Raw genomic sequence first — 16,593 nt, 5'->3', positions numbered from 1 at the left:
TAGCTCTGCATCTTAGGAGCTATACCCTGCAAGTTCGTCCTACATCGGGAGTGCATGTCAGTTATACCCAATATGGCTTGGGGTCACTATCTCTGATGTTGTTTTATGAGCATCTTCACAATTCATCATGCTGTGCTTTTGGCGCTCTCTGTGACTCCAGAAGACGTGTATCTTGCACTTACTGAACTTACTCGATCGCCCACCTCACTACCCAGTGACTGTATGTATTCAGCCTTTTAGTTCCATTTTTTCGATGTTTATCTTTATTTACATTATTCCTGGGTCTGGTGTCTTTATGGAATCTTCCTAACGCAATTATTAATTACGCATTTCTACGGGGCCTATTATATATCTATTGGGCTTCCTAGATGCAGTACGGGGCCCAACGTATTTAATTGTTGGGCTCCTTATATTTACTTTGCTTATATCTACTTTGCTATATCTCCGTATATCTATCTTGCATTACCCCCTGATGATCCCACTCTGTGGGTGAAACGCGTCGGGATCGTTTCTGTATCTTTTGTATATCATATAAGCATCTTATCAGTGTTCTCTGTGCGTATGTTCCGTCTGCGTATTTTTAATCTCTAGGTGGACCCTGTACCTCCTGGCAATCGGTCACGAGGGATGTATACAGTGGACACCTCTATGTCTCTATTTTTGTTTTTGTGCTAGTCACCTATCGGGGGGCCATTTTTGGTACCAGTATCATTCTACCTGTCACCTTATTAGGGTCAGACAGGAGATTGAGGCTAGGTACGAGGACAGGGAGTCCCCACCATCAGGAGACGTCCCTGGGCTTAGGACTAGTTTAGGGCAGTAGTGGCAGGGACACCTTCCCTACCACTCACCCAGTATGCCATATCTGGCTGTGGCCCACCCCTTTTGACTCTATAGGTTTAGTTTTCTCATTAAATTTAATTATTGTATCATGTACTAGGGTACTGCTGCTGGACTTTTTTCTCTATTTTTACCCGTATTCTATATAATATCGATATCGTTTCTTGCTGGACTTTGGTAACATGTTCCATAATTTGCAGAACGGTCACACGGATGTGTGCATAGCCCCATAGAAATGAGCGTGTCAGCATGAAGTTCACAATTACGCTACAGGCAGTAAAAAAACAGACGTGTGATGGATGTTTTTTAATGGCCATCTCACATCCATTTTAAGAACAATGGCAGTCTATGGGGTTATTCACACGGCAGTATTTTTGACGGCCAGTAAATGAAGGACGTCAAAAAATAGAACATGTTCTATCTTGTCCGTTTTCCTTGACCGACTGCCCCCATACAATCGAATGGGACTGTTTTTACAGTCAGTTTCTCAGAAAGGCATCAGTTTATCGGTTTTTAACAGAAGTTTGAGTCGTAGCCTTACCCTTGACAAGCAGAACAGTTTAGTCTGACGGCACAGACAAGTCTATCACAAAATCTGCATGTCTGACATGAGCACTTTGCTGCAGATTTTCTCCATAGTTATAATTCACCTTGTTTTGCAAATGGCAAAACCTGCAGCAATTCTACATTGTCTGTGGCTTAAACATTTACAGTATGTTTGCCTCCACTCTCTGTCATAGTGCACCATGTGGTAGATAGAAACCTTATCTCCCTTGTAAGGGCTCATGCACACGAATGTGTGCCGGCCGGGCCCGTATTGCGGCTTGAATGGGTCTGCAATCCGGAAGGTGCGGTGCGGAATGGGGGCACGGAACCAGTACGGAGTGCTTCCGTAGGGCTTCTCTCTGTACCTACGCACCGCATAAAAATAGAACGTGTTCTAATTTTTTGCGGTGTGGTCGGATCACAGACCCATTTAAGTTGAATTGCTCGGGATACGTCTGCGGAAACCGCACAGATGGTGCCCGTGCATTGGGGACCGCAATTTGCAGTCCCCAATGCTCAGAATGGCCAGCACACAGTCTTAATACTGCAGAAATATAGAGGGGGCAATATCCCCCTATAACAGGCATCAGCAATAATCTGAAACTACAACTCCCAGAATGCTCCATTCACCTCTATGGGAGTTACATGAGCAGCCAAGCAAGTGTGCATGCTGGGAGCTGTAGTTTCACAGCAGCTGGGGCACTGAAGGTTGCTGACCTTTGCCCTATAACAACTACTATATTACCTAAATCTGAAAGGAAGCAGAGTGAGCTGAAAATACACACATGCCGATCCCCACTCATGTACATTCAGGTATTGGAGGTATGGACTGGAGGAACCCTTTGACAACCTCCCACAGAAAACCTCCACTGCCATGCAAGATCTTCAGAGAACCTCCGATAAGATCCAAGAAGGCGCATTAGGGATCAAAAGTGCAAGTGTGCCGGCCATTCTCCAGCACTCACAAACAAGCAGATAACCGCCTCACACGGTGTATTTCTGTCCTGGCTGCATCTCAGCCCATAAACATCTACAGGAGCTTAAGTTATCAGAACCAGGAGGAAGAAACTGCAAACACACATCAGAGGCTGCACCGTCACCTCCTACATGACCTCTGCTGTGTTATAAACAGCCTGTCATACCGCAGATAACAGCACTGACAGAAAGCAAAGCTCATGTTTAGGCCTCATGCACATAACCTTGTGTGTTTTGCTGTCCGCAAACCACGGATACTGGCCGTGCGCATCCCGCCATTTTTCTTTTCCCCTTCTGTAGAAATATACCATCCTTGTCTGCAATGTGACAGCACACTGGGTGCGGTCGCATTTTTTGCAGCCACATTGACATTAAAGGGGTATTTCGGTTGGTTAAAGTTATATCCTATCCCCAGGAATGGGGTTAACTATCAGATCGGTGGGGGTCCTACATATCCCCGATTACAAGAGCGGGAGCCGCATACCCTCCCTGAAAAGAACAGAGCAGCCAGTCACGTATACGTGCAACCCTCCATTCAATTCTAGGGGAATTCCAAAGTACAGCGCTCCACTATGTCCGGGACTCCTATAGAGATAAATGGAGCCGCCACTTGCATGTGTGACCAGTCGCTCCAGTGATTTCGGGGGGGGGGGGGGGGGTACGGGTCCCTCACTGGGACCCCCACCGATCTGATAGCTATCCCCCCATCCTGTGGCTAGGGGGGATAACATTAACGAACCGGAATAACCCTTTAATGGTTCCGCATCCGATCTGCAAAAAGTTGCTGCAGTACATTCTGACCAAGCTTCCTCAGGGGATGAGGAAGTGACGGCGAAACGCTCGTCGGGGTCAGGACTGCACTGGTCGGTATTATATTTATGCATTATTCCTGAATGTACGGCTATTTATATGCACTTAATTTAGAAATAAGGTAATAATGCACTTAATAAAATAGATGCAAGCATTATATATGGACAAAAATCTGAGACACTTAGCCAATATATTTTGATTAAAAAACACATCTGTGGCCGCCTACCAAGCGCCAAGGTGGTCTCAGGTCAGGCGGGTCCCACGCTAAATCTACCTAAGCCATTGGGCTTCTATGTTCAGAAGCGCAGACCCCGCACATATGGTGTGCTGCTCCTAGTCACCTCCATGTGCATTATGCCCTTCTCCTTCATCAACTCAGTAGAGTGTAAGGCATCCATGTAAGTGGTTCAGCCATTCAGGATTTGCATTTGAGGTGTTGTCCTATTTCTTCTTTTTTCCTGTGGATGTTTGCTGCTAAGACTTTTGTATATGTGAATAAACTAATTATTTAGAATATATTTTGCCGTGTTCTTACTTTGGGGTTATGATCCATGTTTATCACTCACAGCAATCAATTTGTTAGGAGCCAGTGGGTTTTACAGTGTTGCACTGAATAAGAGGACTCTCTCAATATTCAGGTGTCAGGCCACTGAAAGAATCTGCAGTTGCATCTTCGGAGGCCACTAAAGCCTCTGATCGTGTGAAATGGAGGTATTTATGGAGCAAGTTAAAATGAATGGGCTTTGGGAAGGGATCTCTCTCCTGGGTAAAGCCAACGTATGCACCCCCAAAAGCTTGGTTCCAAGCTAACCGCTTGCTACCAGAGACATTTCTATTGAATAAAGGTCCACTGCGTTTGTTCCCTGTGGTAAGTGAGCCCCTGGCAACAGCTCTTTAAGGGTCTGAAGAGGTGATGGGATTTAACTATGGAGTTCTACACAAGAAGGTTGCCCTATATGTGGACAACCTCTTGCTTTTCCTTGATAACTGGTTGCTCTCTCTATATTCAGCTATGTCCATAATTGATGACTTTGGCAAACTGTCGGGGACTACCATTGATTGGGCAAACTATTGTTCTAGGGTGGGTAGAACTTCTACCCATTTGGAAAATGCCAAACCCATGCTCCTTGGTTGGTATTGGGTTGAAATTTGTAACTGTGTGCTTGGCAGCTGAAGGCATCTATGTTGGTCCCATGTTCATATGTGCCCGCATTGCTGAGAAAAATGTTTTAATATATGTAAATGAGCCTCTAGGAGCAACGGGGGCGTTGTTATTACACCTAGGCTCTGCTTTCTCTGCAAATATAGCACCCTCTCCACTTTGACAGGGCCATGCAGTGAAAATATCATCACGCGTTCCTGGCCCTGTCAAAGAGGAGAGGGTGCTATATTTGCAGAGAAAGCAGAGCCTTTAGGTGTAATGGCAACACCCCCGTTGCGCCTAGTGACTCATTTGCATATATTGAAACATAATTTTCAAGGTTAAATTACATTGGTCAATATAGCTTAGATGGACAATTTCAAGGCTGGGGAATTACCATCATAGGCCACAATGTAAGTCACATGACTTTCCTGCCAAATCTCAGCTCTAAGGCTATTTTCACACTTGCGCTCAGAGAGGATCCGTCTGGTGTCTGCACAGACGGATCCGCTCCTATAATGCAGACGTTTGGATCTGTTCAGAACGGATCCGTCTGCATTATAGTTTAGAAAAGTGTGAAAGTTGTTCAGACGGATCCGTCCAGACTTTACATTGAAAGTCAATGGGGGACGGATCAGTTTGAAAATTGAGCCATATTGTGTCAACTTCAAACGGATCCGTCCCCATTGACTTACATTGTAAGTCTGGACGGATCCGTTTGCCTCCGCGCGGCCACCCGAACACTGCAAGCAGCGTTCGGGTGTCCGCCTGCTGAGCAGAGCGGAGGCTGAACGCTGCCAGACTGATGCATTCTGAGCGGATCCGCATCCACTCAGAATGCATTAGGGCAGTACGGATGCGTTCGGGGCCGCTTGTGAGACCCTTCAAACGGAACTCACAAGCGGAGCCCCGAACGCTAGTGTGAAAGTAGCCTAAACCAGTCACACATTTTTGGTTGCGTGACGCATAGCCTCAGTCCAATAGCTAAAAAGAAGTGCACAGTAACAATTGGTATTACCTCCAGAGACACATGTAGAGAAGATGGTTGCGCAAGTTGGATACAGTGTGTGGGCCAGAAAATTCGGCACCAAACACAGAAATGAATCCAAGTAGTGATAAGTAGTGGTATTTAGACAAAGATGTGTGCGCTCCAACATCTCACAAATCAGGACCTTTCATCATTCGGGTGTCGGTAGTGCAGCATCTTTGTGCTTGTAATTAAGAGGTTACACCACAGAGGAACAGTGAATTAATTTCAAACCAAGTATAACTAAAGAACAGGCAAAAATTCTGTAAGGTTTATGTATATTGCATTTTCCATTCTGGTAGAGCCCCCTGCTGTTTCTGTGGCTGAAATTCCATTCCACCATCTACTGTATTCAGTGTTGGACTAACATGCTGAACTGCTTCTGCCCTTCTCCCAGTCCTGGTTTCATGGTGAAATGGCCCCGACACCTAAAGTCAGAAGTATATTGCTTTATCTTTCCAGACTGTGGAGAGGGAAATTGTGGGGGCATTACATAGCACAGTGCATAGAGGGCTATGTGCGAGGGAAGACGGGATAAGGTGTGAAGCGGACTGCAATGCACTCCTGGGAGATGCAGCTGCTCGGTAGTCTCATGGGGTGAGTTGTTGCCTCCCCTCAGAATGGGAAGAGACGAGAGGTATGAACAGTGAGATACATCGGAGAGCAGCATTGATATGCTTACAATAATGGTTCGCATTACTTAAGATATTTTTTCTTCATCCTCTTTAAGCAATCATATCTGAGTACAAAGAAAGATGCTGAAAGCTGTTCACATTTTTATCACACACAAAATGTCCGGGCTATGGTTTTTGTACAGCAGGGCAGAATCCAAATATTAAAATTCCTGTTATGTAAAAAAAAGTATGTATAGAAAGCATGAAAAGCTGTGTGGATGAACAGAGCACAAAACTACAAAGACTCAAATGTTTTTGTTTTTTTCTTATTTTATTGTTTTCTACAAGACTCCCAAATCCAAAGGATTCTTCATTTAGAAGTTCCTAAGAAAAAAAAAAAAAGTCTGTTAATGAAGTGTAGATCTCAGTCAAGCCTTTTTGCATGATGCACATTTTTTGGCCTAGCCCATGCTCACCAAACCCTGCGGCCATAGGGAAACAATGCTGCTGCCTATGATGTGTTGTACAATACCAGAGCCATTGGGTGAGGCAGTCATGTCACGCCACACTGGACGACACATCACCTGAAACTGTACACCTCCCAAAACCATCCCAAGCCGCATGCAGTACCTGCGTGTAGCCAGCAGTTTGTTTCCGACGATTGTTTTCTTCCTAAAGGCCGATGCGGCTAAAGCTCAGAAAACGTTCTTTTATCCCCTGCCGTCGTGCGCTTCTCTAGTCATGCTTGAAGTCAAGGGGGGCAGCGGCCTTATTGCTTCAAGTCAATATAGCCACGCCCCCTTCCCTGCCCCTGCGCTGTGACTGACAGCGCTTATACAGAGAGTTCGGCAAAGCCAGCCGAACTGCCGGCTGTCAGTCACAGGGAATGGGGCATGGCTATCTGGACTTGAAGAAAGAAGACCGCTGCCCCCCTTGACTTCAAGCATGACTAGAGAAGTGCCGGCAGGGGATTAAAGAACGTTTTCTGTTCTTTTGCAGCATCTGCCTTCAGGAAGAAAGGCATCATCAGAAACACTGCTGGCTACGGCTTGGGATGGTTTTGGGAGGTGACAGGTTCCCTTTAAAAAGTGTTAGCAAAGATTACCACAATCCTATAGGTAAGGCCCATAATAAGCAGTGTGGCTAAAAAATAAATATTTACAATGAAACAGACAACCCTTTTAATGTAGGACCTGACGCTGCTTTCAGGGGTCTAAGCTCCGGCCAGACATTTTCCAGTGCCGACATGTAAGCAGCTCTGCTCTGGCTCATAGATGGGAAGCCTCATCTTAATACAGCATAGGGACAGGGGCTGTCATGATAGGAAGGAGATCCTTTTAAGGTGCTATAAGGCCAATTTCACATGAGCGCAGTCTGAAAAACGCTCCGTGTGACAGAAATATTTCCCAGGCTGACTGCTGCTCCTGTGACACAAACTCACTGCATTATAATTATTTATAATGCTGTGTGTTTCAGCCTGACCGCTGCTATACTCACACAATCCTACAGTACAGCCGAGGTCAAAACAGCAACACACAGCATTAAAGGGAACCTGTCACCGGGATTGGATGTATAGAGCTGAGGACATGGGTTGCTAGATGGCCGCTAGCACATCCGCAATACCCAGTCCCCATAACGTCAGACAGCCAGAGCGCCGTAATCTCGCGATGCGCAAGCTAGCTAGCGCATGCGCTGTTCCTTCCCTGAGGCTGATGCCAGCACAGGGAAGGAACACTATGAGGACACTGCGCATCGCGAGATTATGACGCTCTGGCTGTCTGACGTCAGGGAGCAAGGAGGAGATTCTGAGGATGCGGGGCGGTGCTGCGCTCCTTCACGCTGGACTCATCTCACATACAGGACACATCTCAGGGTAATTTGCATATGGACCAAATCGTTTTTTTCCAAAATAAAACACACAGAGCTATGGGGACTGGGTATTGCGGATGTGCTAGCGGCCATCTAGCAACCCATGTCCTCAGCTCTATACATCAAATCCCGGTGACAGGTTCCCTTTAAGAATAATTCTAAGGGCTCATGCACACAAACATTTCATTTCCATGTCCGTTCCGTTTTTTGACAGACTGTATGCGGAACCATTCATTTTCAATGGGTCCGCAAAAAAAAAAAGTTATTCCGTGTGCATTCCTTTTCGCAAAAAAAAAAATAGAACATGTACAATTATTGTCCTTAATACGGACAAGGATAGCACTGTTCTATTAGGGCCAGCTGTTCTGCAATATACAAAATGCACACAGATGTGATCCGTATTTTTGCGGACCACAAAATACATACGGTCGTGTGCATGAGCCCTAACGCTGTGAGTTTGTGCCACAGGAGCAAAGTTCAGTCCAAGAAATACCTCTGTCACGTGGAACGAATTTCACGGACTGAAAATGCTTGTGTGAAAATGGCCTTAATCAATCATACCAGTAGCTATCTCCTGCTACCCCCCTCACCCCACACAAACTAGATCTGCACTCTAGGATGAGCTGAGCTGGCCTGTTAATTTCAACAGGGAAACAATCAGGAAGCCATGTGCCGAGAAGACAAAGGATCTGACGAGCTGAAATCCAACATACCCCATCCTTCTCATCCCCGGCTGCCGCGCACACAACCTATTGGCCAATACTACTAAAATTTGCATCTTTAGCTGTCATTTACGGTATGTCAATCTATCAAAATGATGCTCGTATAACCACTGCTGGAAGGCGTCCTGATTTATATACATGGCACAAACCCATTAATATCAGGACACTGTGCAAGTCACTGATGTTAGAAGTTTAGCACTTACTTTGAAACAATGCCATCGTTTTTCGCCAACCTGAGAATGGAGTCATCAGATTCCCCCTGGGAGCAAAACAACGACATTATTAAATGCGCTACACTTTGGATGCATGTATAACAATTAAGAAGAGGTACTGCAGCAACTGTATTATAATGCATTTCATACTCCCTACTATAAAGATAAAAAGCTTCGGAGTCTTTGACTTCTAATATTAGTCATTTACAGTGGTGGGAGTATATAAAATAGCGCCAACATATACCACAGCACTTTACAGTAAGAGGGTATATGTACAAACAAAATCAGACATTACAAAGTAAAAAACTAATAGTACAAAGAGAAGTGAAGCCCCGGCTCCCAAGAGCTTACAATTTATGAGTAAATAGTGTCCACTGGTCCAGCCATCTTTTATGATAAAGGGTACTACACAAAGTTGCATGAGCCAGTCACTGCAACACTCGGCAGGCAGTTATGTCTGAGGCACATATGTAAATGATTACAGGTGTGGTCCGATTAGACTCTGGGTCTTTCTACAGAAGAGCACAAGTGCTTCCCCCTCTGACTTTAAAAAGACTCTCAGAGGCAACTTTTGGGTAGTGTACATGTTGGTAAGAGATTGGTGACTGCTATACAGGCCTCAAAATCAACAACATTTTGGCAAACTTTGAGAAGGGGCACATCATTGGTCTGAGAGAAGCACAATAAAAGTTTCGATCAATTGCCCATCATCTAGGCCTGTGATGGCTAACCTTGGCACTCCAGCTGTGGTAAAACTACAACTCCCAGCATGCTCCATTTATTTCTATAGAGTTCTGAGAGCAGCCAAGCAAGGGGGGCATCTTGGGAGTTGTAGTATTACCACAGCTGGAGTGCCAAGGTTAGCCATCACTGATTATAGGCTGTTCTGACCTAGTTGTTAGGTGTTGGAAGCAGTGGTTATGTGAGAATACAGACCACCAGTAGAGAAGATAGTTTGATCTGACAAGAACGAGCAGCTCCCACAATTTCATTGCCCGCCATCCAGACACAGGTGGCATCTTCATTACACACCCAGTCTCTGCCCAGTTCATTTCCAGGCGCTTAGTAGAAGGAAATTTGGTGTCACGGCGCTTATGTCAGCTGCCATTGACAGCCAGCCACCGTCTCCTTCGTTTCGTCATGAATGAGAATCCTGAACAGCTATGGACTGGATCCACATTGTCTTTTGCAACAAATCCAGGTTGTATTTAGGATCCCACGACAGTCGGGTTAGAGTATGGAGGCCACACGATGAGTGTATCAATCCTGCCCTTTGCTTTGGAGTGACACACTGCCCAAATGTTGGTGTGAGGATCTGGGGAGCTCAGCGATATGTGCAGGACATGTTCCCTCTCACGGCAAAGATTCCAACTGGCATTTTTAAGCAGGATAATGCTCACCCACAAAGAGCTAGGGTTTCTCAGGAATTTGTCTACAAAACTTCCTTGGCCTGCCCAGTCTCCAGATTCATCGCCAATCGAGCATTTATAGGATCAGCTCCGGCAACCTATGAGTGTGCAGGATCTACAGGTCCAGCTACAACATCTGTGGGCAAATGTGCCGCAGGATAACTTACAGAACCTGTATGCCTCCTTGTACCCAGGACAGAGGACAGCCCAACAGGGTTTCAGAGCCTCCTTTCAATTGTAAATATTGTAATCACATGCATCTATCATTACAGTCACACATAGAAAGCTTCATTTGATTTCCACAGCTCCTTCTTGGTGTGTTATTTTCGTCAATGTGTATGAAGTGCATTCGGGTGTAAGGAGAGTGGGAAACAGTCAGATAAAGGGATCAAGTTCTCAGATAGGGCATGGGATAGGACATGATAAAGATGTGTTTTAGGTCAACTGTGGATGCTGGAAATAATTCTGACTGTGGGGAATCACATTCCAGAAAACGGGTGCAGCACAGAAACTCTTGGGATGGAACGGGAGGTTGGGATTATGGAGGATGTTAGTCATAAATCGCTAGCAGAACACGGGTAGAATGGGAGATATATGGAGGACGGATGAGGGGGGAGACCTAGGACGATAGTTGGACAGAGGAGCCTGGCTGCTGCATTCAGGACAGATTACAGAGGGGAGGATGATGATTAATGAATAACAGTAATTAAGACCTGGACTGGATCAGGCCAACAATGAGAGTTTCTAAGTAAAGGCCAGACTGGTAATGTTTCTGGGGCCCTGGGGCCCAGGGGCAGGAGCGGGAAAGTGATGGAAAGATCTGAGTCAGATATAACCCCTAGGTCGTGCAAATGCTACCTATAAGTATTATGGTACCATACACAGATGAAAATATCAGGGCGAGGTCCGGGCTCCTGGCTTCCTGTGGATGAGCGCGACATTTTCCAGTGTTGCTCCAATATTAGTATTATGGTACCATACACAGAAGGAAATATCAGGTGGAGGTTGGTTAGAAAATGGTGGAATCACAAAGAGGTTAAGGATTCTGACTCAATTTAAACTAGAGAGAGGAGGACATGAAGTTAGAAACCGCTGACAGACTCTGAATTCTTTGCAGTAGAGCAGGGGTAACTTAATTGGATGAGGTATATAGCAGTGCAAGGGCGATGTCACGGGGAGAGATGCACAAGCAGGTGTCATCACTGTAGAGATGGTACTGAAAGCCAAACCGCCGAAAGTTTCCCCCAAATGGCTGTGTAAAACATTACTCCAAATATAATGTATCCTGCACCCATTAACTCTGTAACAAGGAGGGACATAAGGGATGGGGGTAACTTACCATCCTGCGGATGGGTCCACAGATGGCATAGGTCTTGAACTGACCAGTAACTCTGCCTGTGACCTTATCAACCTACAAAAAAAAAAAAAAAAAAAAAAAAAGATTATTAGGGTAGGCGTTGGCCTGGCACTAGTTTGGAGCTACACAATCGCTCACTGTTCTGTCAGCAAAGGGTTAACACATCACATATTTCAGAGAGTTAAACACGGTGACTGTAATAAAGCCAAACTGATAACAAATAGCAAAAGCATTACTAGGGGATGAGGTAAGGTGGCGGGATTATAGCCGCTAGTGTGGCCATGATAAGTACACGCTGCTCTCCAGACGAGCCGCCGGCCGAATGTTTAACATTCTTATCCCGAGCACAAGATACACGCTGGCGGGAATGACAGTCTCACAAGAACAAAAAGGCGTCCCCGAATTGCATAGAATGAAAGAAGCTCTGCAGCAGCTGAGGTGTATTTACATACTGAACATGCGTGCCATGCTCAGGATTATGTGCACTTACCTCGGCAACATTAATCTGGATGCAAGCATGGTCCTTGGCTCCAATGATTCTGTTGCTGGCAGAGCTGCGGAGAGAAATTAACATTAAAGGGAATCTGTCACCACTTTCATGCCAATGAGTGCCCATATTCATGAGCTTGTGGCTTTCACCGCCCACCTGCTGCTGATTGACAGTTTTTTTCTTAATTTTCTCAACTTTATTATCAGCAGGGGGCGGAGAAAATCAGGAGCTCATGAATATTCAAGCTTGCAGCGTTTTGGTGTCCACCTGGCGACGTGGAGCCAAACGTTTCCGTCCTGACTTACAATGTAAGTCAATGGGGACGGATCCGTTTACATTGACACAATATGGTGCATTTGTAAACTGATCCGTCCCCCATTGACTTCCAATGTAAGTCAGGACGGATCCGTTTGACTTACACTTAGACTTTTTTTGGACATAGTAATGCAGATGGATCCGTTCTGAACGGATACCAGCGTTTGCATTATAGGTGCGGATCCGTCTGTGCAGATACCAGACGGCTCCGTACCTAAAACACAGGTGTGAAAGTAGCCTAAGATTTTATCAAAACGGCTGAGTCAAATAAAAGAAAGTGACCCAGGCCCTCTCTCCTTCTGTACCAGTTTGTAACTCGTTTTGTTCATGCTTAGTGCAATTGTCTGTATTATGTATGTGTACCCCTTATCATATGTACAGCGCTATGGAATAAATGGCGCTTTAATACATAATCTGTGACTAGTTTATGTTGCCCTTGGTTAGGACACCATAAAACTGGTGACAGATTCCCTCTAAAGACAGGAGCACACTATGTGACTACCAATGACGTGTGATATCTTCCATAGGGGCTCCCAGTACATCTACGATGACCGTAGAGCAGCAATCGCACTGCAGCAGAACTGCCCACTTTCAGCTGATTAACTAAAAAAAAAAAAAAAACGGGCACACCATCACAGTCACCAGTTTCCTTATTTTTGAACAGTACGCTGTCTCACTTTCATACACATTATACACCTGGATAACCCCTTAAAGGGCCACCAATGTGCAGATGTAAAACACATTTCATACCATTTGCGGGGGACGTACAAATCCACGAATTCACCAGCGTCGTTCTGCATGTTGAGGCTTGGGTTCTGTCAGATGGACCTGTCAGAATGAAAACATTCATATTGGTAATGAGTATCTTACAGATAAAATTAACAATTAAAGGGGTGTGATGACCCCTGGGAATTGTTCTAAAAGGGACACAACCCTATATAATATTTCTAATAATGCCTTAAAGAGGACCTGTCACCGCTCCTGACATGCCTGTTTTAATATTTACATACATTCCCCAAGTACTAACAATTCTGGAGCATCAATTCTTATGTCTGTAGGTTGTGCCATTCCTCTATTATTTCTACTAGAAGTGATGAATGAGTTGCTATTAGCTTTCAGTAAGGGTACAGAGGGGAGGTAACCAGTTAGGGGGGGGGGGGGGGGGGGGGGGGGGTACCCGCACAGGCTCACTATCCAATCAGTGCTGCCATTTTCAGACTTGGCAGTTGGACCCCCACTGATCCGATATTGATGACCAATCCTGAGGATAGGACATCAACACTTAACGCCTGGAAAATCCCTTTAATAAAAGCGCAACACCATAACATGTGGCACCGGTCACATGACCACAGCGGCCAATCACTGGCTGATGTCATGGGACGCAATGCTGGATAACATCATAGCACAGCAATAACTAGCAGTGACCTGGTAACCCAATAGTGAGGAGCAGCTTCAAAGATTAGGGCACCGCTGTTCTCACCCAACATTCACTTCCATCCCATCATGAAGCTTGTGGCCACAGTAGTCACTGCAAAGAAGAAGCTCCATCTTACAGCAAGGAGGTCCACGCTTGTGTGTCTGGATGGAGGTCCTTACATTGATTTCTACAGACTGTTTCCCCTCTAATATTGACAGGTTACACTGCTAATCCAAGTATATCGAACAAACATCTGATAATCCAGCATCCCCAGGTACCAGATTACCTGATATTTTTTTATTACAACTGCTCCCACAACATTGGGGACTTCATGATGATCTACAGGAGCCACCAAGTGCAGACAGGCCAACTGCTGGAGGTAAATTCCTGATGTGTTGTAACGACGAACATCAAAAACTCAAAGGGGTTCTGCAGCTTATTAATTGATTATCTATTCTCTGGAATAGACTATCAGCTGTTTGTGAAAGCAGTGGTGCCGCAGGCTTCTCACTGTCTCCACAGGCCTAGTGAGGCCACGACTAGTATGACTGGGCACGGCTAAGCCCTGTTCACTTCAATTGGGCTTAGCAGCGCCCAATGATACTAGTCGTGACATCACCGGGCTGGAGGCCTTCTCAAACAGCTGATCGCCAGGGGTCCCGGGTGTCGGACCCCCCCGATCAGATTCTGATCTATCCAGAGGATAGGTCACCAATAAAAAAAAGCTGCAGAACCCCTTTGATTGTCCAATAATACCTCATATGTCGTCCTGAGTGACATCCTGTATTATACTCCAGAGCTGCACTCACTATTCTGCTGGTGAAGTCACTGTGTACATACATTACTTATCCTGTACTGATCCTGAGTTACATCCTATATCAGTGATGGCGAACCTTTTAGAGACTGAGTGCCCAAACTCAATTCTCGCTAAGTGCCAACACGGCAATTTACCCTGAATACTAGTATAGTGTATCTTCCATGTACTTTATCATTTAGCTATAATAGCCTGACTGCATTCAGTGGGCTGTTCATAGTGCGTCCTGCGCTGATGAATGGCAGGAAAAGTCTAAGGCATATTGGTACACCAGGGTGCCCACAGAGAGGGCTCTGAGTGCCGCCTCTGGCACCCGTGCCATAGGTTCGCCACCACTGTCCTATATGATCTACCAACTACAAACCCCACCATGAGCTGAGAGGGGAAACGGGCTGGGTCTACACAGACCTTGGGAACCGTATGTAGCGGTGCAGCTACAGAACTGGATGCAGTAAGTGGCCACAACAACTCTAGAATCTCAAAGAATCCTGTGCTGGTTTTGTGACTCTCAGGTCATAGTGAATTGTGGGTAACAACGGCCATAGGGAGACCCTGATCTCTACTGAACGGGGTAGGGATTTCCTGGATCCAAATGAATGGAAAAGCCCAAACGTTAAAGGGAACCTGTCACCGGGATTTTGGGTATAGAGCTGAGGACATGGGTTGCTAGATGGCCGCTAGCACATCCGCAATACCCAGTCCCCATAGCTCTGTGTGCTTTTGTGTAAAAAAAACGATTTTATACATATGCAAATTAAGGCTACTTGCGTTTAGGTGTGGATCCGTCTTTTATCTGCACAGACGGATCCGCACCTATAATGCAAACGCTTGTATCCGTTCAGAACGGATCCGTCCTGACTTACATTGAAAGTCAATGGGAGGCGGATCCGTTTTCAACTGCACCATATTGTGTCAGTGAAAATGGATCCGTCCCCCATTGACTTACATTGTAAGTCAGGACGGATGCGTTTGGCTCTGCATCGCCAGGCGGACACCAAAACGTCCGCATCCAGAGCGGAATGGAGCCAAACCAATGCATTCTGAGTGGATCCTTATCCATTCAGAATGCATTGGGGCTGAACTGATCCGTTTTGAACCGTTTGTGAGATCCCTGAAACGGATCTCACAAACGGAATTCAAAACACCAGTGTGAAAGTAGCCTAACCTGAGATGAGTCCTGTCCCTGACTCGTCTCAGGCTAATTTGCATATGTATTATATTTTTTTGACACAATAAAAGCACACAGAGCTATGGGGACTGGGTATTGCGGATGTCCTCAGCTCTATACACAAAATCCCGGTGACAGGTTCCCTTTAACAATTGATTGTACTTCACGGCGGTCACGTGACCCACTGATGGAGCTTCACTGCGGACGCCCCCACTACCCTGGGCTTCTCCCGGACTAGAGGACGTTCCATTGAAAGGAGTAAGAGAACGAACGCATTAATACCCGTGTAACTAGCATCCCTTTGAACCGCAGCAGCGGCCTACCAATCCCCGGCCTCTCCCAGGGATGTGCAGGGCTCCCTGGACACGTGCGGCACGCTCAATGCTCCCAGCCCGAACCAAGCTGCGGTCACGGATCTGGGGCAAGGAGGGTGCGGAGACCCCCGGGAACACATCTGTGACAGGTCTCACTCAACCAGGATCGCTTCGGACCCCGCAGCGGCAGAGCGCACCTCCTGCTCACCGTAATGGCTGACACGAAAGAGGAGGAAGCTCCGCCCCGGAAACCGAGAAGTCACAGCGGCTGACGGGAATACTTCCGGGTGAACAACCAGAAGACAGGAAGTCGTAGCTGCTGCCATGGTAACAGTTGAACGTGAACACTAGAGCGGAACATACAGCGGCCATTTTGTGGAAGCTAAATATAAAGCATCAAACTAAGTCTACAGTAAAATGGCTTCTTCTGAGACGTGATTATTCCACAGGCTGTCATTAGGGCACGCCTAGCTGATTTACTCATATTTTGAAGGATAGTTAAACAAATAAAGAAAATTATTATTAACCCCTTCAGAACCTTGCAATTTTCCAT

The 16,593-nt window shown here is 46.0% G+C and overlaps 1 protein-coding gene across 3 annotated transcripts; it reads right to left on the bottom strand.

Annotated features, from left to right (window-relative positions):
• Nucleotides 1–6,267: 6,267 nt before the first annotated feature.
• Nucleotides 6,268–16,310, bottom strand: RPS21 (ribosomal protein S21). Of its 3 annotated transcripts, none has more exons than XM_040436429.1 (6): nucleotides 16,249–16,310; nucleotides 13,078–13,155; nucleotides 12,013–12,076; nucleotides 11,505–11,576; nucleotides 8,748–8,803; nucleotides 6,268–6,337 (listed from the first exon to the last, which is right to left on the bottom strand). In XM_040436429.1, exons 2-6 carry the CDS (start codon nucleotides 13,125–13,127, stop codon nucleotides 6,328–6,330), a joined length of 252 nt encoding a protein of 83 aa, XP_040292363.1. In that variant the 5' UTR covers nucleotides 13,128–13,155; nucleotides 16,249–16,310; the 3' UTR covers nucleotides 6,268–6,327. The 3 variants fall into 3 exon arrangements, with proteins under 3 accessions (XP_040292363.1, XP_040292362.1, XP_040292365.1); XM_040436428.1 differs by having other exon boundaries at nucleotides 16,238–16,299; XM_040436431.1 differs by lacking the exon at nucleotides 6,268–6,337 and having other exon boundaries at nucleotides 8,744–8,803; nucleotides 16,238–16,299.
• Nucleotides 16,311–16,593: the final 283 nt, after the last annotated feature.

Source organism: Bufo bufo, chromosome 6 (assembly GCF_905171765.1).
Source record: "Bufo bufo chromosome 6, aBufBuf1.1, whole genome shotgun sequence".
Classification (NCBI taxonomy): domain Eukaryota; kingdom Metazoa; phylum Chordata; class Amphibia; order Anura; family Bufonidae; genus Bufo; species Bufo bufo.
This window is presented reverse-complemented; position numbering and strand designations above follow the sequence as displayed.